The following is a 24,409-nucleotide window of genomic DNA, read 5'->3' on the forward strand; positions in this document are numbered from 1 at the left end:
AATGAAAAGAAAATCAAGACTGGTGTCTGTCTTTGCTGTTAACCAAACCTCTCACATTTTATTCACGCCAGATATGCTGTAAAGGGTCCAACCCCTCTCAGATCACTTCAGCATATCGACTTCCAGCATTAATGATGGCTTTTGCTTGTTCCTTGAACGCACTGCTTTGCAAATGGGACATTTCCTCTTTAGTAATGTGCTTTACAGATTCACAGATTCACAGATTCACAGATTTCTCTAGGTTGGAAGAGACCTCAAGATCATCGAGTCCAACCTCCGACCTAACACTAAGTACTCCACTAAACCATATCCCTAAGCTCTACATCTAAACGTCTTTTAAAGACCTCCAGGGATGGTGACTCCACCACCTCCCTGGGCAGCCCGTTCCAATGCTTAATAACCCTTTCGGTAAAGAAGTACTTCCTAACATCCAACCTAAAACTCCCCTGTCGCAACTTTAGCCCATTCCCCCTCGTCCTGTCACCAGGCACGTGGGAGAATAGACCAACCCCCACCTCTCTACAGCCTCCTTTCAGGTAACTGTAGAGAGCGATGAGGTCTCCCCTGAGCCTCCTCTTCTCCAGGCTGAACAAGCCCAGCTCCCTCAGCCGCTCCTCGTAAGACTTGTTCTCCAGACCCCTCACCAGCTTGGTCGCCCTTCTCTGGACTCGCTCGAGCACGTCCATGTCCTTCCTGTAGCGAGGGGCCCAAAACTGAACACAGTACTCGAGGTGCGGCCTCACCAGAGCCGAGTACAGGGGCACAATCACTTCCCTCGACCTGCTGGCCACACTGCTTCTTATACAGGCCAGGATGCCGTTGGCCTTCTTGGCCACCTGGGCACACTGCTGGCTCATATTCAGCCGACTATCCACCAATACTCCCAGGTCCTTCTCGGCCAGGCAGCTTTCCAGCCACTCATCTCCCAGCCTGTAGCTCTGCTTGGGGTTGTTGCAGCCCAGGTGCAGGACCCGGCACTTGGCCTTGTTGAACTTCATGCAGTTGACCCCAGCCCATCGCTCCAGCCTATCCAGATCCTCCTGCAGAGCCTTCCTGCCCTCGAGCAGATCGACACACGCACTTAGCTTGGTGTCATCTGCAAACTTACTGAGGGTGCACTGGACGCCCTCATCCAGATCATCAATAAAGATATTAAAGAGGACCGGCCCCAGTACCGAGCCCTGGGGGACTCCACTAGTGACCGGCCTCCAACCAGATTTGACTCCATTCACCACAACTCTCTGGGCCCGGCCATCCAGCCAGTTTCTAACCCAGCGAAGCGTACGCCAGTCCAAGCCCCGAGCAGCCAGTTTCTCGAGGAGAATGTTGTGGGGAACGGTGTCAAAAGCCTTACTGAGGTCAAGGTAGACCACGTCCACAGCCTTTCCCTCATCCACCAAGCGCGTCACTTGGTCATAGAAGGAGATCAGGTTCGTCAAGCAGGACCTGCCTTTCATAAACCCATGCTGACTGGGCCTGATCGCCTGCTTGCCCTGCCCTTTGGAACAATTCGTGGCCTCAGCCAGGGGCCGTGCTGGGCCTTCCATAACACTCCTCATGGCTGGGTCGTTCATGGCATCCAGTGCCAGCTGTGGCTGGTGTCTCGGGCACATCAGATTGCAGAAAGATGGGGTCCATGCACCCGGGGAGGTTTAGGTTGGAAATGAGGAAACATTTCTTCTCATAAAGAGCAGTCAGGCATTGGGACGGGTTGCCCAGGGAGGTGGTGGCGTCACTGTCTCTGCGGGTGTTCAAGGAAAGGTTGGACCTGGTGCTTACAGACATGGTTTAGTGGGTGACATTGGTGGTAGGGGGATGGTTGTACCAGATGATCATGGAGGTCTTCTCCAACCCTAGTGATTCTGTGATGATTCTGTGGTTCATTTTGCTAGCACTGCCTGCCTGCAGGCTTCTTCGCTCCCCACCAACACTCGGGTAACGTCTGCCCGCGTGCAACCCCAGGGAAATCAGCCGAGCACACCTTGGGGAGGCCGCGTTTGTTACAAACCACGAGCTTTGGCACAGTTCGGTCTAACACGATGTCTTGCACAGCGGCACTGGCAGCTTGCCGTGCTGCCCGCGCTAATGGCGTTAACGGACTTGGTGCGCAACAAGACACAGTAACCGCACGACGTGTTCCTCACAGGAACTTAAACGTGCACCCACGCGGAAGGCCGCACGCTCCCCTCAGAGGTGAGACTGCAGCGCAGGCAGCTAATTACGCCTGTATCGCTGCGCTAATTCGCCCGCAGGCCGCCGGAGACACCCGGCGGAGCACACCCCTCCTCCCTCCCCTCAGCCGCGCCGCCCTCCCCAGCCCGCCCTTTCTTCGGAGCCTTCCCCCTCCCGCCCGGCACTCCCTGACGACCGGCTGCGTCACCGGCGTCCCGCTATCCGATTGGCGGGCGGCGGGAGAGCGGGGGGGCGGGGCGGAGCGCGCGCGGGATGCGCAGGGGGCGGCTGGCGGCGGCCGGTGGGTGCGCGGCGCGCGGCGCGAGCCCGAACCCCCCCCCCCCCCCAATCCCCTGCGGCGCGCGCGGGGGGGCGGTTGGTGGCCGTTGGTGGCCGTTGGTGGCCGTTGGTGGCCGTTGGTGGCCGTTGCGCCCCCTCAGCCCTGAGGGGCCCCGCGGGCCAGGCAGGGCGGGGGCTCGCTGGGGCCGGTGCTGGGGCAAAGCCCCCGGCTCCGGAGGTGTAGAGGACGGTTTGGGGGCCCACGGTTCCGTAGCTGGCAGCAGGTAAAGGAGGCGGAAAATCTCATGTGCACACGTTTCGGGAGAAAAAAGTTAAAATTTCGAGTAAGCTACCTTTCTGTGCGCTTACTAGTTCAAAACGCGGCCTGTCAGAGCTGTGGAAATGATTGCATCGTTGTGAAATGGCTGCTGATTTGGGGGGATTATATGTTTATATTCTGAGTTGTGTAAATTATGGAGGTGCTTAACATGAACAAATACAAACTTTTATGTTTCATAATATGCTTTTAAGTCACCATGGAAAATCCATGTGCACAGTGAGAGCTTAGCATCTTGCCCAGTAGTCTCAGGCAAGGGCGATGAGGGGCTGCAGCCCCCCGGCTCCGGCTCACCTGTTGCAGGTGGGCTCTGGTGGGAACTCGCACCCCACACAGTAGCTGCAAGATAGACTTTTCAGCGCGCAGAAGCTGACGGTAATTTTTAAAATTGGATTCCCATGTAAAGGCACTGAATTTGCAGGTAAAAGGTGTTTTGGCTTTCCTGCACTTGGGCCGAAACCCAACACAAAATAATTTATCTCCTTGTTTCTTATGTGTGTAAGCCCTCCTGCCATAACCAGGTCATGCTCTGTGTAGTGCTACGCTCATGCAATCGCTGGGCAAAGACTTTTTGAAAGTAAAAAAAGAGGCCAGCCCCTGTCCCTACCGTACTTAAGGTGTCTCTGCAGTCTTGCACTGTGCGTGCTCTTACATGACTGCACTCAGATGCACTGTGCCGCTGATTCAAGAGAAGATTGCAAATTGACTCGTACTGTCTTTCTGGGATGGGTGCTGAAGACATGGACCTCCACTTCAACAGCTTTTGTTTTAAGTTTTTTTTTTTTTTTTTTTCTTGGCTGGGAAATCCCAGTACCTACTGAGGTTAAAAAGTAGAAATTAGAATTTGATGTATTTCAGTCATGTCATATATTGAGCGAGTCCCTTATGGACAGATCAGAAGTTCGGAATTACTGTGTGTTAGGCGCTTTCTGTAAAGCCTCGTGAGGCAATAGTACATGTCACTGATTTTGCTTGTGCCTGTGTCTCTTCTGAAATTGTTAATTTGTGACATTACCAGAAATATTTCTGCACATGACTGCAGAGAAGAGACAGCTTTGAAAATGTGTCAAAAACATGAGCATATCCTTTCAGAGCTAGCAAGATGCTCCTTCCTAAGCAAAGGTCAGAGCAAGCAAGCAAGATGCTCCTTCCCAAGCAAAGGTCATCTTTCGTGTTTCTTAAACTAAAACCTAGCGGAAGGAATTTAAATTCTGCTTTCTAAAACTGAAAAACAGTTAATCACTATAAACACACAAGGCCTTAGTTTCTCGAAAATAAGGGGAGGTTTTAGTACGTTCTAAATGGAATAAGTAGTTTTGAACATTTGTTATGAATCTGTCAGTATTTAATTTGAAAGTTTACTAAATGCAAGCCTATTCATTCCACTTTTACCTCCCCTCACAGTTTGCATATAGTTTTATTTAATAACTTCATTGTTTCATTTTTTATCAGCATCACTGTAATAAATTTCATCTTTCTGACAATTACCTATAACCTGACCTCCTCTATACTGTGCAGTATTCCGTCAAACAGGAGTGAAAGCATTGCTGATTTCATTTAACAAGGCCAATTTTTGTTTGGCCATCTGTTACCTTCCTTTGCAGTCTACTTACCTCCCCAGGAGACCTCTGAGTAGAAGCTCTCTCTCTCTCCCTCTCCCTCTCTCTCTCTCTCTCTCTCTCTCTCTCTCTCAATCTCCCTCTCATTTCCCTTCTTCTTTTCTTTCCTTGAAGGAGAAAGAAAAAGAGTGCCTCAGTCTTAGTGGCTTTTTGCCACAAAGCTGGTTGCTTTGTGAAAATGCCGAAGTGTCCAGACTAAGTGACTTACAAGTCGTACCGCACTATTTCCCTCAATTAAAATAACATATGTTTTCATTTATATGTCATTAGAGAAGAGAGAAGCAGACTGTAAGTAGCTGTGAGATGTATTTTGTACCAAGAGGTATTGTGTGTGTGTTTCAGTGTCAGCGATGGAAGCACCCACTCATAGCACCGTGCACCTGAGCGACTGGCAGAAAAGTTACTTTGCTCTTACCTCTGGCACCTGCACGCCCGCACAGAAGGCTGATGAATACCGTGCCAAAATTCTGCGAATTCAGTATGCATGGGCAAACTCCGAGATCTCTCAGGTCTGTGCTGCCAACCTCTTTAAAAAGTACGCAGAGAAATACTCTGCAATTATTGACTCTGACAACATAGAGACTGGCTTGAATAACTACGCTGAAAACATTTTGACTTTGGCAAAGTGTCAGCAAAATGACAGTGACAAGTGGCAATCTGCCTTGACAACAGATAATGTATTTGAGTTAAAGTGTGTGCAGGAGAGGATGCAGGCTGGCAAAAATTTCCAAAGCACTCAGATGGCACCGACAGATGCCTTTGTACCAGCCGGTAACGGGGTCAGTGCCTCTGCCACTCCGGGTCTTCCTAGACTCGGTGTCTTCAGCAGTGCTGCCGAGAGTGAACGCTGTGCTGGCTCATCAAAATGTGCGAGTCGGGGCCCGGATCTCCTTGAGCATCCCTCATCTTCAAAGTCTCTTCAAAGCAGTCTGCCTCCTGTGACCAAAACTTCAGATATACCTCCTGCCTCTTCTGTGTCCCTAAAGGAACAGGTTCATACAGGTTTCCAGGTAACTCCACTGTTTGGAAATAAAGAAATGACAAGCAGCAGTTCTCTGAAAATGTCAGGTGGCTGTCGTGACGGGCAGAATTTGTCTCTTCCCAGTCAGTCCGCTGTACATGCCTGGTCTGGGAAAAGAAAAGCGTTTTATGGTTTGGCTGATAAAGGCAGCGCTGCACCTTCTAGCCTTGCTCCGTGCCAGCCTCCCGTTAGTACAGAAGCCAGTAGTTTTTCAGGGAATAGGAACGGAAACGAGGAGAGCGCTGCTCCTGGTTTTAGAACGGCAAAAGAGCAGCTGTGGGTGGATCAGCAAAAGAAACCTCAGAGCCTCCACCAGCGTACACCAGCCTCGTCGTACGGAGGCGTAAAAAAGTCGCTGGGTGCTGGTAGGTCTCGGGGTCCGTTTGGCAAGTTTGTTCCTCCAATCCCAAAACAAGATGGGAGTGAAAACGGAGGAGCACAATGTAAAGCTCACGCACGAGGGCCGCCAGATCCAGCACTTCCTGTAGATGAGCGCCTGAAGAACATCGAACCAAAAATGGTGGAGCTCATAATGCACGAGATCATGGACCACGGCCCCCCCGTCAACTGGGATGACATTGCTGGAGTCGAGTTTGCTAAGGCTACGATAAAAGAAATAGTAGTGTGGCCGATGCTGCGGCCAGACATCTTCACGGGGTTACGTGGTCCTCCGAAAGGAATTCTTCTCTTTGGCCCCCCCGGGACTGGGAAGACGCTCATAGGCAAGTGCATTGCGTGCCAGTCCGGGGCTACGTTTTTTAGCATCAGTGCCTCTTCTCTGACTTCCAAGTGGGTGGGTGAAGGCGAAAAGATGGTCCGCGCGCTGTTTGCTGTGGCACGATGTCAGCAGCCGGCGGTGATTTTCATTGATGAAATTGATTCTCTGTTGTCGCAGCGTGGGGATGGGGAGCACGAGTCTTCGAGAAGAATAAAAACCGAATTTCTGGTCCAGTTAGACGGGGCAACAACCTCCTCCGAAGATCGTATCCTGGTAGTTGGAGCAACAAATCGACCCCAAGAAATCGATGAAGCTGCCCGAAGGAGACTGGTAAAGAGACTGTACATTCCTCTTCCAGAAGCCTCAGCGAGGAAGCAGATTGTGACTCGCCTCATGTCAAAGGAGCACAGCTGCCTTAGCGAGGAGGAGGTTGAGCTTATCGTTCAGAAATCACATGGGTTTTCGGGGGCAGACATGACGCAGCTCTGTCGGGAAGCTTCTCTGGGCCCTATCCGCAGCCTTCAGTCCATGGATATCGCGACCATCCTGCCGGACCAAGTGCGGCCCATTGCCTTCGTTGACTTTGAGAGCGCCCTCAGGACCGTGCGGCCCAGCGTGTCCTCGAAGGATCTAGAGCTGTACGAAACCTGGAACCAGACCTTCGGCTGTGGTAGATAACTGCATTGTGACTGCCTTGCGGTTCTTTAGCACTGTCACGTGTTAACACCGTGACAGTTCAGTGTGTCTGCACTGCTTCTTGTTTCTGTCCGTCTCTGTAATAAATTTTGTGAAGTTACACAGCCAGACATCTAGATGCTGGCCTGAGGTTTAGCTAACTGGAAAGATGGAGAAACTGTGAGGAAATTACAGATAGCCACTGTGAAGGGTGGATGAATTTCACCAATGTTCAAGGGGGAGATGGGCAAACTTTCCGTGTAATTGAAGGGAACACTGGGGATCTCCTGGAGGAGGGACCTTGCAGGAGGAACCTCCTTCTGAGGGTGCGAAGAGGGGGTGTCCGGTAAATGGTGTTCTTGTCTGACTGAGCCCTGCACACATCACTGCAGTCTAATCCCTGTTTTTTATTAAATCCTCTAATTGCTTTCTGTTTGACCTTGTTTTCTGTCCTCTGTGTCTGTGTGTGTGTTACCAGGAGGTCTCAGCACCTGCAGCTGGAGAAGAGGCCGTGGGTCACGGGCTGTGGGATCTGAGGGAGGGCCAGCTGTTGGCTTGCTGTTGTATCTGGGAACCTGGTGCCACAGGGATGCCTGTGTGCGTGCACGCCTCTCTGATGAACGTGAGGCTGGACCAGCGGGCAGGTGGGAGGACACCAGCAGCTGGAGGGAGCCAGGGCCTGGCCCAGCTGCAGGGAAAGGGGCGCCGGTTTTGATGTGGCTGTGACATGAACTCACAGCCCTGGCAGCGTTTGGAGGTCCCGTGGACGTGAGGGCGCCGTGAAGCCAGAGAGAGGGGGCCCAGCTGTGCTGCGAGCCTCAGCCCTGTCTGGCTGGAGGCGAGGGATAAGGTGGGGCTGTCTGGGTGCTGCCCTTACACAACTGGATTCGCTGTGCGCGTGGGCACTGCTAAAGGCACCGCTCACTTGGTGCTTGTGCTGGCGTGCGCGCCTGTAACCGCTGTTAGGGGCTCAGCCTCACAGAGCCGGACCTGCAAGCAAAACCAGCAGCAGCTGCGTCCGCTGAGCTAAGCTGGGGGAGGCCTTGGTCTGATAGGGCGCCTGATCCAGTTCTGTTGGCCGAGGAGGAGAAATGCTGTGTTCCAGAGTCACCCAGAGTCCACTACCCCACAGCAATGGTAAAATTCCTAACCAGGTTCTGCTCTGTGGTCTTACCTAAGGGTTTAAGGAAATTCACCGCTGCTTTGTTCACGTAACCCATCCTTGCCCGCTGGCTGGACAGAGCCGCCTCTGAACATAAGTAAACCACAAGCTCTCACTGGAATGCTTCTGGCAGCGTGGTGGGGCTGGCTGCACTGGAGTCCAGAGTTTGTCTCCAGTTCCTCTAAAGCACTTCTGCTAGGGAACAAGCAGAGCTTGAAAGCTAGTTTTACTTAGATGTATCTGAAATTGGATAAATTACAGATGCTGTTTAGCTAACACTTTTTTTAAAGCCATTAATAGAAGAGGTTGTGAGAGTGTAGTGAATCTTGGCTTTGGGATAATTTGGGAGTTTTAGCATTTCTTAGGTCCATTCTGATTTGAACACGAAAAGTCCGTTCTCCTGGTTTGTGTCTTTAGAGGTATGGTCTGTATTAGAGATCGTTTTGCAGAGACTTAAAAACTCAGGTATGTGAATTTATCTTAACTTTTGAAATAGTGGAAATAGGATTAGATTATTTTATAAGAATAGACGTGTTGTGGTCCAAACTGATCAACTTTTGTGCCAGTTGGGTAAAGATGATGTGGTTGAATCTGTGTCAGTGATGTTGGATGGAGTTCTCAAAGGAGACTCAGCTCATAAAACTTCAGCATCAGAGAGCTATAAAGATACGTTAGGTAATATTTCTGCTCTCTCAAAATATCTTAAATCCTGATAAAAACATGTTCTTAAAAAATCTTTTCTCAGGCAAATGAATGAAAACCCCAGAGATTTTTTAATTGTTCAGTAAAACTCCAGGGTAATAAAACTATGTGTGTTTAAATAATTGCCATATTTATGCTGGGAATTAATCTGGTGTGCTCCGTGAGCGTGTATTTCAGGTATTTATCTTAATATTTGTATTTTTTATGGAAGCGGGACTCTACTGAAAGGACCAGCGAGACCGCACATGATGATAGAGTAAAATGCCTCCTAAGATAACCAGGAGGTGGAGAGAAATGCTGCGCTGCTGCATTTATTTTCTGCAAAATGGAATTTGTGAAGGAGACAAAAGGTAGAACCGTAGCTCCAGATAGGAGCATTCGTCCTCCGGCTTCTTGCATTATTCATTATTTTGTACTCTCAAATTACATGAATATGCCTCGGTGTTAGAAAACTTGCAGAGAAAGGAAACATTAGGTAAATTTTATTCTTGTTGTTTTGGTAATGATGCGGCTAATACGACCATCTCTTCAGCCATCTCGCACTATTCAGGCTTTGCTGCAGGCCTCAAGTCAGCAGGACTTCCGATATTAGCCCAATATATATTTCATAACCCAAAAATGTGAGATTAGATTGCCAGTAACGTAATTTCACAAAATATAGAAAATTGCTCAGAAGTAAGGCATGATTGTAATTTAAGGGAAATGGTGCAGATAAATCCACTTTAATGGATCTGTTTAGTGTATGCAGAAACCTACGTACTTCATTATTTATTCTTTTTGGCTGGCTGAACTTAGAGATGCAGAACTCTCCGCTAGTTTTGTGGTTCAGTAACATTTGGTGCACAATCTCTTAGTTTCTCTTAAATAAAGGTAAATAATTTCAGTCCTGGAAAGTCCTCTTATTAATAATCAAGGCCATTCACACTCTTTTCATTTTCTCAGTGCATCTTGTATTTGAGTTAGCTAAATTGTCTCAGAGCATTCTGAAATCCCTAGATGAATTTTCATTTAGAGCAAACTGTGCCAACACAGGTAGGTGAAAAGCTGATGAAGCAGCAATGATCATCATTTGCTAATGGCAAGCGGATGCAAAACAGACTGGCCTCTGAGAGCATCAGTAAGATTGTCCTATTGAAATAAGGCAATATCCGTTTTTCTAATAGAAATTACTACTCCAAACCAAAATGCCATTGGAGAAAAAACAAACAAACAGAAAAAAAACAAACAGAAAAACATCGAACAAGCAAGCAGAAAAACCTCTTCCTATTAAAATGGTAATTTTGGTGGCAATAGGGGGTTGGTCTTGGTGAGCACTTGTATTTACTAAGACTCAGGGTGCTGAGAACTGTAGATCTACAAACAATGCTTAAACTTGCCTTCAAACTCATTAGTGCACATTCCTCTGAAATAAAGATGAAAGCTGAGGTTTGGGATGGCTTTAGAAGGAGGCCTCTGAGTAGTTTTCTTAACTGAAGACCTGTTCTGGTGGGTTGCCTTGCCTAACAGCCAAACGTCCACCCTGCCGCTTGCTCAGTCCCAAATGGGATGGGGAAAACAGGATGAAAGAAACTGTGTGTTGAGATGAAGACAGGGAGATAACTTACCGATGAGCACAACTGACTCTGCTTGGGAAAAAATAATTTAATTTATTGCTAATTAAAATAGATTTGGATAGTGAAAAACAAAGACAAGTATAACGGCAGCTTTCTTCCCTGCTGCCCCAGACTCAGCTTCACTCCCACTTTCGCTCTTCTCCCAGGCAGTGCACGGGAGATGGGGCGTTGAGGTCAGTACAGAGCAGTTCCACTCTGCAGCTCCTTCCCGCTTAGGTTTTCCCTATGCTCTGCTGTGGGCTCTCCATAGGACACGGTTTATTCAGGAGTATCCGTCTGCTCCAGCATGGACTTTCCATGGGCAGCAGTGTGGATATCTACTCCACCACGGAGCAACTCCTCCTTTGAGCATTGTGTTCACTCTGTTGTTTCTCACCCTTTTGGTTCCCTCCTTCCTCTCTCTGTCTGACATTCTCCTCCCTTACTCTGTCTTAAGTGTGTTTCCCCAGAGACCGCATACACGAGGCTGATGCACTCAGCTGTGTCCCCTGGTGGGTTCTTTGTGAAGATGGCTGGAACCAGCTGTGTCCGGCAAAGCCTTGACACCTACACCCAATGCAGATGTCTTCAGGAGAGTAATTCACTTAACTGCAGTGATTAGTAAAGATGCTGGCATTGAATTCCCAAGGACTAGATTTATTAACCTTACATTTTAATATTTTATTACTTTTCTTTACCTTACCTGCAGCAAAGCAGTCATGTACAGTGCTGTAGCTATACGCAGGTGCTATAATCAATCAATATGAGCTGTTTTTGTCCCATTAGGTCAGAAAGCTCATATGTGAAGCCAAACCTGCATTATCACGGGTTTATGGGTTAAACAATAAACTCTTAGAATACTGGAAAGTATTCTAAGAGTTCATCAAATTCTCATTTCATGTAGGATGAATTAGTTTTTGTGATGCCTGGTGCAGGTTTTGCCTAGTTTATTTCTCAAAATATTCACTAATTCTAAAACTTCTGGACTCTTCTTGTACTTAAGCCATCTTTCCTATTGAATGCTCATATCCTCAACAGCGATTGTATGATGATATTTGAGACTTGCTCTGTACACTGTTTGCAGCTATGCAAACACAATCTGATAAATACTTAATATTAGCCATTAGTAAAATGGTTTTGTTGCCTGGATTCTTCTTTAGCAAGATTGAAGAGAGGTAAGATTCTTCCCTAATGCCTCATCTTCATTAGTATAACGTAAACATTTTGTGTCTTATCCTATCCTTATTGACAGGGGAAAGCTTTAATCATCACCTTTGTAGCCACAACATTTGAGATCTGTTGTGATTTGGCATTACAACGCTATCTAGACTAAACAGTTGTCATTCTTTCACATCTTTTTAAAGACGTCCTGTTCGGTAGACTTCTGACCGCTTCTGTGGGTTCGTACCTCTCCTGCACTGGTGATACCCCAAACAGGACTGTGCTCATCAGTGGTAAGGGATGAAACTGGAGCAGAGTAGAAGGGCTTAACATGAGTGCCAATGTGAAGACAGGTGAAGTATTCATTGGAATATGATGCTTGTTCTTTCTCTTTGATTTATAGGTTATCTTCAGCAAAGTAGTTCAAAAGTTGCTGTGTTTTCTCACCGTTCCCAGCTTGCTGTCAACAACAAAGTTAGGCAGTGCAGCCTCTCTCCTCCATCACTGAAGTCATTAATGAAAACATTGACAGTGAGGCAGGAAAGACCTCTCTGAAATCATCTTTCATAAAGTCTTGCAGTTTGGCTATAGCTGCACTTTGAAAATGGTTTTACAATTAACTGTGTATTGGTATTGCAATAATTTAATAATTTATATGGTAAGAGTTGTAAGGTAAGATCTGTCCTGTATTCCCATATTGCCAAGGCGTATTACTTGTCCTAGAAGGATATTAGAGTGTTTTGTTGTGGTAGAGGAAGGTGCAGCAGCAAGCAAAAGTCAATATTGTTCTCTTTCAGGAGCCAATCGTTGAGGAAAGTGAGTGACAGATGCAGGGATGTTGAAAAGAAATTTAATCTGCTTTTTGTCTGGTAGAGAGACGTTGCAGCGCTTCCTCACTGTAGGTTACTGGGGAAAGGGGGAACAATTGCCATTTCTCCATCTGGGCATGACTGGAGTCATTCGCAGGGCAGGGAGGAGGGCACCAGAAAAGGGGAACCTTCAACTCTGCAGGCTTAAGCAGGGGCAAGGCTGCTGCTATTTTGGATTTTGGTTGTAGCATCAAAACCAAATAGTTCATCCTGACTCAGAGTAAGAGGTGCGTGTGGTTTAGATGGTCTCATATTCTCTAACAGCACCATAAACCTATGCACAGACAAGAGCGAACCTTTTATCTGAGGTGAACTAGTTTGTGGACTTCAAGGTTAGCGTGGCATCTTCCATTGTGTAGCACTTCTGTAAATATAACACATGCCTTTGGCTATCGTTGTATGCAGGCATAACCAAACAGCCAAGCAAGAAATACAGCTAGGCTCTTCTGAGGCTTTTCAGGAAAGCCATTTGAGAAAAAATTCCAGGAGCTGAGGCTGTTCTAAAGTGTAGAACTCCTTTTTTTTTTTTTTTTTTTTTTTTTAGGAAGTTGATCAAAAAAATCCAGCCAGTGGCTTGTGAAAATTCCTACCAAATTCTTATAGATCGAGTTCTATGCTGTGGGCTAACATGTAATGAAAGATGAAATTTTGTAGGCTTCTGCTTTTAAACTTTGAATAGGTTTTATTATTATTTCTCTGTTTACTGGTACTAGTAAAAATTTCTTCTGATAACTTTTCAGAGGAAAGGATGTCTCTTTCATTTGGGATGATCCTCCACTTAAGCCTGTTACCCAGAATCATTTTGATTAATAAATGTCACCAGTTAGAAATATTACTCAGTATTGACTAAGACCTACAAGTCTATTTTCTCCTATTCCAAGTAAATGTTTTTATTTGGTACCTCTTTCAGCTCGTAACTGCTTATCCTTGCAAATCTGATGTAGCCAATGAAATTTCTTACAAGAGCTTTCATGAAACAGCTTGTGCTCATGTATTTAATTCAATATTCTGAAGAAGAACTTTTGACCTTATTTATTTCATCTATGGTTTTTTATTTTTTTTCCAAATAAAAGAAATAAGAAAAGATGTGATATTGACATAGGGAGTTTGAATGCTTTCAATATATTGCATTTCTTGCATACCAATTATTTACAAGATATAGTGATTCATGCCAGAAGAAATTATTGCCCACAGGAGCCCTCCCAGCCCTCAGCTGGAACGGTTTGCAGCACACAGTCAGGTTGTAATAACAAGCAGTCACAGTCTTTAGCGCCTTGGGTTTTGAATTGTGGAGACTGACAGCTCCCATTTGTGTTTAGTTAGCTGGGACGTCCAGTTTGTGGCTAGCCCTCGTGCCAGAAGACGTTACTGCTCTCAGCCATCCCAGTAAACCCAACAGGGAAGGATGACAAGTGGAGGTACTGGTGTGGCATGCCAATGGCAGGATGGATATAAATTGGTTGTAGTGAAGAATATAGCCATGTAAGTAGATTTATACAGGTTCCTGATTTTTCTTAAGTTCTGGAGATTTTTTAAAATTTTTTTAAAATTTTTTTTCCAGAGAGGTTGTGGACTCTAGAAGCTGGTTTCTGAAAGCTATTCTGATGCCAGGTACTCCAAGAATGCTATAGCTTGGCATCTAACTGGGAAAAAAAGAGGGAGAAAACTCAAAAAGAATCAACAGAGAAAACTGTAAAATGTAGTGGTGGAACTGATCACATATAAAGATGCAAATAAACATGTATACATTGAAGTTGAAGGGCAATGATGATATCTTTTCAATATCTGCTTAACATCATATAAAAGCATGCGTTTAGCATTGATGGCAAAAAGTTAGAAAAAAAGAACTTACTTTCAAGAAGGCCACAGAAACTTTTGACTGGTGTATCTACACCTACAGTGAAGGAGGAGGTAGAAAATATGCCTGCAGTGACAAGGGAGGAGGTAACAGGTAATTTGTTCCTGGGTTCTCTGATTGGTCTGTTATTTTCTGAACATCCTCCAGTGCTTTTTTTTCTAACAATTTTAATGATAAATTAAAAAGGTTCCACACTGCTTAATGTGGTGTCTTACTATCTGTCATATGACAGTCTTAACAGTTGACTGAAAAAAATTAAATATAATAATTAAAACACTGATATCAGAAGGCGCTTAAAATGAGATGTTTTGCATGAAAACAATGCAAGCCAGCTCAAGATCAAATTTTCAGGAACCTGTGCTGTTACCTGCAAAACGTATATGCTGATGCTCCATCTGCAAATGTCACAGAGCTTGCAAACTGTGGGGCCTGCTCTATCATAACTTCATTCCATTAAAAGTATTTCTCACGTGCCTTTAAAAGTAGCAATAGTACAACTCCCTAAATAGTTAGGATGGCACAAACCACCCCTCTAGTGGCCCTAAGGTAGGGGTAAGTTGTACCAGTGAAGGTAACCTTTTATCTGTGGAACGTTATCCCTCCACTTTGTGGGGAAAATGTATCTGTCAAGAATCTTACACGCTGATGCTCTCTGCTTCGCGTGATCCACAAACTGGGGGTGTCTTTCCCACAGCACTGCCAGCAGGGAGAGTTGTGCTATCGGAAACGTTAACCAGGTCAGCTCGAATGCTTTTGCTCTTTGTTCAAAGTAAAGCAGCTGAAGGCCTAAAACTGGCTATGAGCTAACTGAAATCATTCCTCCTGGAGCGTGGTGGAAGTGCTAGCAGAGGCCTCCTGGTGTCCCCAGGTGGGACAGCCTCTCTCGGGGTGCACCTGTGTCCCTGGACTAAAGGGTACAGCGGGTACAAACCTGGGCAGACAGCTTGTATTAGATTTGTTTCACCTGGCCCAGAAACTGTACAGATTGCCCCAAATATTTCCAAGCACAGGTTTTACCACAAATTTTTGTCTGTTTTCCTCATTCCCTTACCCACCTGCTCTGGCTGGTTGGTTGTGTTAAATGTGGGGAGAGAGAGGAAGAAGTATTTAACAGTGCTTAGCAGAGTGCCCTGTACAGGAGAGGATGAATATTTAATAGTAAGACACGCATCTAGGACAGGCTTGACAAGACTAAAATAAGTCTTGCTCACTGTATCCCATGTGAGGTTTAGAACTTCATGGAGAAAAATGTATCCACAAAAAATCCACTCCATTTCTAGTAACTTCAGTCTTTTCAAGGGAAAGTAACGCACCTGTAGTGTTGACTTGATCTTTTTATAGCCTGCCACCAGATGGAGATCTTTTCCCAAACAAGTCCACCCAGTTTCTTAAGGAAAGCCCAAGGGTAGTCAAAGTGGTTTCCTTCTTTTGTCACTTAAAATCATCTAGTATTGACATGTTACTGGCATTTTATTAAGGATAACTGTTGATTCATTTGGTGGACTTTGATTTTTATGGTGTTTTCATTTATTTATTTATTTATTTATTTATTTTATTGGGAGCTGTGAAAACCAGCCTGACATCTTTAGAACTGCCTGACAACAAAGACAGGATTTTTAAAAATTTATTTCAGCATGTGTTAATTAATTACAGCCTGAGGGGTTGGGCAAGGAGGTGAGAATCCTGATACATTTATGCATTTGTGTTGAAACTCATCCTTGATCTTAGGACTTTAATAGTAGAACAAATGAACAGAAATGAGCAGCCTCCCAGGCTGGAGATCCTGAAATGAATGCACTGAAGTGTAGATACATAACAGGTACATAGCAGGAGCTGAATCCAATTAATTCAACAGTCTCAATTCATTTGAGTGTTGGTTGATAGCAAGTGGCATTCGTTGCTCTCTTCATGTCTCGCAAGTAAAAATCATTAGTGCTATCGTAATAGGCTTACACTTCTGGCAACACCACTGCACCAGCAGTGCGGGGACCTTCTCTTGACCCACTTGACAGAAATCCCAGAAGGGCCAGTCCCTTCGTGTTGGGTAATTAATTAGCTTGCTGGATGATCCCTCCAATTAATGTAGGATTGAGTTGTCTTGGCAGGGTAAGACGTGTCTGTTTGTGGTCGGCATTGTAGATCGTTTTCCTGACTAAAGAAACCACTTATATGACTTGTGAGTGTTGGAATTGGGCAGGATTCTCAGGAGCTGCTGAAAGTATCAGCCCCTTGAGCATATTTTAAGTGAACCACACTGATGTGATCCAAGATCATTAATCAAAAATATATAAAACATATATTTAAAAATAGGTGGCTAATATTGCTTTGTCTTCCAGAGTCCTGCAGTTTCTCACTTCCCTGCTTTGTGGGTCAGATGCTTTGCAGCCAATTTACATCAATTCCTGGCACTGTTTTTAAAGGAAGCAAGGGGGAACAGTGAGAAGTCTCACTTTCTGCCAACAACAGGAAGTGCATGCTCTTTGAGTCAGACAGCTTGTTTCAGCGATGCCTTTTGTTGAACCAACAAGTTACTGGACGACGCATTCGATCTGAAGTGTAGTGCTGCTTGGCAAATCCCTGGAAAGGCAACAGCGCGGAGCGGTGGCGCGGGGGGTCAGGCGGACGGCAGCACGCCATTGCAATGCTCCTTTTTTGAAGGCGGCATTCACTTTAAAGACCAGTCATCCGAGGGAAGAGAGAGGAAATGGTAACAACACCTCTCTCGTGATCTGTCCTATGGGTCTGAATGTGCAGCTACTGAACTCTTGCTAGGGGTGACCACTGGGGATCTTAGGTTAGTACCTGTGCTGATATTGCTGTGCAACATAATATAGCTTTCCTGCATGTTGGATGGAGAGTGTTACTCACCTGGGTCACATACTTAACTCTGGGGCCTAGAGCAGGCTAAGGAACTCTGTGAGGTCTAGAAATTTGTTGTATTTTTTTTTCAAGACTTCTATAAGTAAACTTTTTTCATTATACATAGTTAAAAATGCAATTAATATGGGGCCAGCTGTAAAAAAGAAAAGGAAAATAATCCCTTCTCTGAAATTTGTATCTTTGCAGGACCCATTTCCAGGCCTACCTTTTGTATGGTGATTATACATTGCACTTGTTCTGTGGTGGTTTTTTTTTGTTTGTTTGTTTTTTGTTTTTTTTTCCATAGAATCACAGAATGGTTTGGGTTAGAAGCGACCTTAAAGTCCATCTAATTCCACCTCCCCTGCCATAGGCAGGGACACCTCCCACCAGACCAGGTTGCCCAAAACCCCTTCCCACCTGGCCTTGAACACCTCCAGGGATGAGGCAACCACAGCTTCTCTGGGCAAAACAAAGATTTTTCCTTATCACTGAAAAAACACTTTCTAAAAAGCTAACTGCAAAAGCCACTCTCTTGCAATTACCATTTACCTTCATTCCTTCCATTTTTTTTTTTTTTTTTTTTCTGCACCAGCAGGCTTAGTCTAAAGAAGACAAGAATGAGCAAAGTACATTTCTGAAGAAATTATTTTTAGTATTTTACTGTCCCCAAATTATATTGTGTAAATCTACCATCCTCTCTCCACTGCCACCAACCCTCTGCGTATGTGTTTCTCCTAGGTATATGCTTTGTAGCCACATGCTAGCGAACTTGCCAAGGAGTGCTGTGGAGGCACGTGCCCCCTACATGAGGAAATGGGGTGTCCTGAGGCGCACAGTTGAGACTGGTGGCAGATGGATGGTGTGGTAGCAAACAGCAAAGAGACTTGGCCCTCCGTTCCTGTGCACCTTTTGGAGAGGCTGTTCTCAGAGCTGCTAAATGACGCGATCCTGCTGGTTCTCATCGCACCAGCAGCTTTAGCTTTCTAAAGGTTAGCGCAACCTACGTATGGAGTTCAGAGAAAAAGTAAGTAAGGATATAATATTCCAAACTATCCAAGTGGCCAGAGGCTTAGTAGCAAATACATATGGCCAGTAGCATATAGAAAGGATGGCTTTTTGACTCAAATATTTCTCTAATTGCAAAGGAAATTAGGCAAGCAGTTTATTTAGGAGAAGCAGAACCAAAAGGAAAGCTCTCAGCTTTCCCCATGTGCAGTACTGTTTCTCCAGAGAAGCTGTGGTGATCCTGCAAAATTTGACAAGGAGGGTGTAACAAGTCCTTCCCTATTTTCTGGAAATCCCACCCTCTTTCCACATCTTATCTGAAGTTTCTATTTTGCACGTTGGTATTTGTGCAAAGTTTCCAGCAAGACTTCTGTTTTCTGCTGTAAAACTAGGCTGCTAAACTAAATCCATCATTTGCTTCCTTTTGTTTGGAGCATATTTTCACTTGGCTATTCCCCTGCTGGTGTTTTGTTTGTTGCTTTATTTGGCCTGAGATAATTGGGAGGCTAAATAGCATGGTTTTGCTTTGTTTTTCCACTTTTTTTTTTTTCCCCTCAGCTTAGAAAAGCATCCCAATTGTTAAATTGGTTAATTGCTACAAATCTCTTTTTTGAGCAGCTCATTATAACTCTTCAGTAAAGTTCATTACATGTCTATAGGACAGCTGAGAAAAGGTCTGAAGTTCCATACATCAGGCAGAGAACCTCTTTTCCACTGTTGTTTTCATCTATGCATCATTTAAAGACATTTGCAAAGCAAATGTTGTCTGACTTCAGCAGTTGATCATGGAAAGGATTATATATGTTTGTATATTTGGGCAAAATATTCTGTAAATGTAGGTAGCATAAGAACTGTCAATGACAGAGAAGTGGAAAGAAAACTGACCACTATTGGTTAAAAATATATAAATTAACTATTTTGAATTAGACACACATATAGTACAGATATACACACATACTTTGACCTAATTAAAGCCTGATTTGGATTCTTAAATTTAGGTCCGTTTTACAGCTCTTAAGAGTTTAGTGCAAGGGCCTGCGAATACGGATTCCTGAATTTGCTACCCACGGAGAGGAAGCCTAGTTTGTGGCTGGAGAATAAGCAAGTGATAGAAGACCTGGCTGCCAATCCTGATTTTGTCACTAACTCATTGCATGATCTTGCGTAAGGAATTTAGGCTTTCTTTGCCACAATTTCACTTTCAGAAAAGGGGGAAGGATTTAATAGTTTTAGAGTAATGCTTCCTTTTACCAACTTTTCATAAATTTTATCTTGGATTCTGGAAACTATAGCATAAGCTAAAAGGTAATAGGATGAAATGGTATTCCTTTTTGCTTCTGAGTCATTAAAGAAAACTCCACTTATTTTAATTCCCCCTTCCAGTAAATTGGGCTAAATACCTCCTTTATTTGAAGCAAAAATTGATATTCTCCAGATCTGTGTGTCTCCAGAGACTGGGATATTAAGAAATATCAATAGCAAATATTTTAAGGTTAACGACAAACTGAAAAGGATTGTTTAAAAGGATTTACACTATCTGACTCTCTGCTTTGTCAGGTATTGCAGAAAAAAAGGAAGTATGAATGTATTGTGAGAACACCTGCATTGGCTGTATGGATTTTTTTTTTTTTTTGCAAGGGGAGGTTGAGAAGTTGCTAATATCCAAACAAAAAGTAGTTTTACTTCACAAATTGATTTCACATTTAAGAGTGATGAAGGCAAGAGGCCAACGGTTCCACAGTATAAAAGACGTGCAACTATTAAGAATGGTAGAATCACTTTTTTTTTTTCGCGAAATGCACTGGTTTGGGCCTTTCTTAATTCTGTGGTAATAACCCTTATGGTAGAGAGTAATTTCTTTCTTCATCACTGCTGAACTTGATGTGTTAATTTTTCCACCTGATCTTCTACCACCCTTCATTTCCCTTCTGGTCTTCCTATCGCTTCTGGTACATTTGTCCCTAACTTCAATGAAAATTATGATTCAGCCATCGAGAACTGTTATACAAAACTCAAACAGATGCCTACAGTCTCTTTTCTTCTGGCTTGGGCTTTGGAATTTTGTTGAAAATCCTCAATTTTACATTTCTCAGTCTATTGATATGTGTATTTCGTTGTCTTCCTAAAACCACACTAGGTTTTCTTCTGTTTGCTGATCTGTACTCTTTCTGCTGATCAGGATCCAGTCTTTGTTTAAAGGTCAGGTAAATGCAGCGTAGTTGTGGCTTAGGGAGAAGCAGAATACTGCAGATGCATGAACTGCAGGGTGTTTTAGTAGGGCGTACTCTGCATCAGCTTGATTATTTTCCCTTATTCATGTTTACTACTCCAGCTACTTCAACAGAATTCTCCTGACAGGTACTATCATAAAATTAGGCGGTTTAAAACTGTTTTGTATCTCAGAGAGCTCACAAATGGCACGGTGAGACAGATGTTTCCAAAGCAGAAGTAATCATTCTAATTTGTACTAATATTTGATGAGTCCAAAAAAAAACCCCACATACATGTGGAAGTGTGTCAAGTGCTTTTGCTACAGACTATGCAAATAAAATACCATACATATATATTATTAGGCTCTGTGTCAGCTTCGTGACTGGATGCAGTGCAAAAATAGAGAGTTAGTTGGTGGTTCGGAGTAGGACTTCTGAGATGGAGAGGTGAATCTCAAATGTGCTGTGCTAAAAAAATAAGTTATAATTCGCATAACAGCACATCTGTTAGCGCCTGCAAGTATTCACTTTGTCTTTTTCTCCAGCACAGTGGAGAAGGATCCTGTCACCTCTCCCTTGGCTAAGCACAGGAATCTCTGTAAGATGACGGAGGTACTACTGCTACCAGTGAAACAAATCTGCAATGTTTGAATCCATATTTGAACATCCCTGAATTTTAAGAGCTCTTTGGATCTCTAATTTTGATGGTGTACAAAGGCTGCAGTATATAGTCCTTATCAATGCAACAGGAACACTAAAGTAAAAGCTGTGGTCAAATCGACATTACTACAGCCTTTCAAAGAGAGGAGGAGGGGAAAAAATTAAAAAGAAAACCCTCCTTCACTTGTAGTGTATCGTAGGTACATGTTAAGCTGCCCCCCAAATATTTATGTTGTGTTCTGAGTTGTTCTGGCTGCCAGGAGACGAGGAGAGCAGAGGAGCTTGCACATCTGTGACTTTGATCTCCGCTCTTTGCAGTAAGGAGCTTGTGAAGCTGGGGCTGCACCCCAGGCCTGCATCGCGCTCGCCTCCAGTCACGATGAAGTTCGGTGCGTGCAAAGAGGGGATGCCAGCTCGGGAGGTTTTACTCTTTGTTCGTGGGGTGGCGTGAAGTTTATGGGCTTTAAAGTGAAAATGGGAGTCCGCTGAAATTAGTCACTAAAATTTTCACTGACTTAAGAGAAATGAGTGTTTTGGCCCTGAAAGCTTCAGTACAGACTTGATGAATCCCCCTGCCCGCATCATAGTTTCCCTAGAAAATAGCTAAAAGCAACCTCAGGCAGACACTAGGTTCAAAATTAAAATGTAATCTGGTTGAACACTGAGTGGGAAACAAGAAGTGAAAATTGTCAACTGTGCCCAGATCCATTCAGATCACTTCTAGGGACAGTTTTGATACCAAATTATCCTTGTTATGCAAATTTCCTCACCAACCGGCTGGTTCCCAGTTATGCATGGGGAGAAGCGGTGGCCACATCTGCTTCCCGTTTTGCCGTTTCAGAGACGAGCCATCTGTTTGGCCTCATCCCGAACAGCCTGCTCGGTGCTGATTAACTTCCTCACCCTGCCAGCCCTGGGCTCACTGTCTGCTGCAAGGTGTAGATTTTTTATTTTTTTTTTTTCACTAACTGCTTATAAACCAGAACCTTCACTTCTCTCCCAAGGGACAGGAAGGCGTTGGTTTGTGTGATTTGCAGCCGCCACCCGCGGCAGAAACAGCGGCAGCTGCCCTCTATCACTCACATGCTTCATACGTGTGGTCGGGACAGATAAAATGGGAATTGTTCTGTGACCTGGGACCTTCTTTAAAGCAGTGAGGCCTTACTTTAAATAAATTAACAACCTGTAATGCTAACGGCTGAATTCAGCCAAACTCTCACCTCAATTACTAGGAATCTCTCCGTTTTGGTGTGAGTGCAATTCCAGCCACGCTCGCTGCAGTCCATTTTTCTATTGAGATGTGATGAAATCCTGCTCTCTGAAGCCTGGCTTTGTAATTCCCACTGCCATCCACCTCACTTTTGGGGAAAATGCTAAGTTTTTGTCTTTTTTTTTTTTTGGACACCCATCTTCTGGCAGCGGTGGCAGGATGATTTTGGGAACGCGCATGCGCACAGCCTCCAGTGATTTAGTTGAGAATTGTGCATTCAGCAGCCCTGAAATTTTAAAGTCGGAAAAAAAAGATGGGCCAAAAATTAAAACTGGGAAACTGGGATCATGGACCTCTTTTTAAAATGAAGACTCCTGTTGGATTTTACAGGCCAGGTCTCATGGATTTGTGTCTTTCTTGATGCGTTAGGACCACAAGCCGATCTCACGCACACCATTTTCCTTCCAGGCAAGCAGCAGATTGTGTTTCGTGATTGTGGATACTACCCGGTTGGCCCAGAGCAGGGGAGGATGCCCTTGAGCTTTGACCCACAAGGCACAAGGGAACAGATTTTTCAGAAACCAAACACTTTGGATTTCCAGTCACAACACTTCCAGCTTTCATATGCCTGCTGCTGAAAGTTTGAAGCCTTCAGTGGGAAACCTTCTCTCCTTCATTTTTGACCAGCTCTGCTCAGAAGCTGGCAAAAATGGTGCAATATCTTCAGTCTTTGGGGAAAGTCAGAAGCATTTCTAAGCACTTTTCCCCAAATAGAATATTTAATCATATTTTTTTTTTCCTCCCTGCCCTCCAAAAATTAGGAAATTATTTCATTATCACATCTATGTGCTCCAGGTCTGGCTCTGAGTTCTCATTTTGACATCTATGGGAAAAACTTTGAATGTTTTAGTTTATTTCTTGATTTTAAAGACTGACTAGAAAGCATTGGTGGGCGAGCACATTTTAATACTGTTTTGATGTTTAGATGCTTAAATATGGTTTGGGAAGCCTGGCTGGGGACTCACGGCTGAAAGGCTCACCCCTGCTAGCTCTGTGTTTGGATCTGCGTAATACTTCAACTCGTTGCACCTACAGCAGTTTCTGATGTAATCTAATCAAGCTACAGGAGTAAGAAAAATCTAAGTAAGATGATTGGAAAGAGAATCTCTGAAACATAATAGAAACCTAGTACAGATCTTTAGTGACACAAACTTTCATTTATCTGTGTATGTCTCTACTTAAGTTCAAGGATTTAATAACTTTGATGGGGAATATTACATTTAGCTTATTTCTGTAATGATTATTATTAACAGCCCCTGTTTAATTTGCCAGAGAGCCACCTGCTGAAACAGAAATTTGTAGCTCATTTCATTTACTGAGAACTGGCTGTGGTGGTGAACAAAAGAATCAGGACATCAGAAGCTTCCTTCTTATAGAAAAGTAGTACCAGTTTATGATGAAAACCTATCACAGTAATTTGAGGAAAATTTAGATTTTGGGAACCTGTAAAAGAGTTGATTACAATATCATTAGTTTTTTAAAAATCTCATTTTGTTTATAATAATACAGTTTTACAAATGGAAATATTTCTAAAACTTTATAAACTACGCTTCTCCTAAACCAGCCAATGATTCTTGTTTGCATTAAATATGTGATGTGAAATTTACTGTGCTGGAGTCCGAGGGAACCAGAGACACCCACAGAGAAATCACCTTTGTTATGGTAAGTAGTAGAAATAATTCCTCAGTGTTTTATTTTGAATTACCATGGCTCTACATGCAGAAGTAATTGTGTACGGTAATGGCTTAGCCTTGCTGACGGGAGGAAAGGGTAAGGGAGGGCTGGAAGGGAAGAAACCTCCTTAAAGTCAAGCGCTCGAAGCAGCTGCCCGAGTTTTCGTGGCCAGGGGCACTGTGGGTAGGATGTAGCAAGTGTATGGGTTTGATCTTCAGCTGGAAGTGGCCTGGTAGGGCTGCTTTAGGTGGCGTGGAGGTGCAGGGTGGTTGAAACAGCACCACTTTTTTGGCCACAGAGGATGGGTTGGGAGGACAGCAAGGTCAGCCTCACCGTGAGGCAGGCCGTGGGTGCGGCAGCAGAGGCTGAGGCCGTGCCTGATGCTTTCCCCTTCGAGCATCCCACGGGACCGCGCGTTGCCCATGCATGCAGACGAGCGGTGCGCAACTGCTTCGTCTCCTACCAGGAGAGCAACAGAAATGTCCTGTTGTTTTTTTTTTTTTTTTTTTTTTTAAAACACTTTCTCTGCTCTTACAAGATACATCTCACTTTGCAGACATAAC

At 44.5% G+C, this 24,409-nt stretch overlaps 1 protein-coding gene across 1 annotated transcript in view; it reads left to right on the forward strand.

The window, feature by feature from the left end:
* The window catches only part of FIGNL1 (fidgetin like 1), a 79,890-nt gene extending 72,640 nt beyond the window's left edge, over positions 1-7,250 (forward strand). The window contains exon 16 of the mRNA XM_083827008.1: positions 4,750-7,250. Coding sequence (XP_083683134.1) covers positions 4,750-6,824 — 2,075 coding nt within the window. The 3' untranslated portion in view covers positions 6,825-7,250. The remainder of the gene's footprint in view (positions 1-4,749) is intronic.
* Positions 7,251-24,409: the final 17,159 nt, after the last annotated feature.

Source organism: Anser anser (assembly GCF_964211835.1).
Source record: "Anser anser genome assembly, chromosome: 2".
NCBI lineage: Eukaryota > Metazoa > Chordata > Aves > Anseriformes > Anatidae > Anser > Anser anser.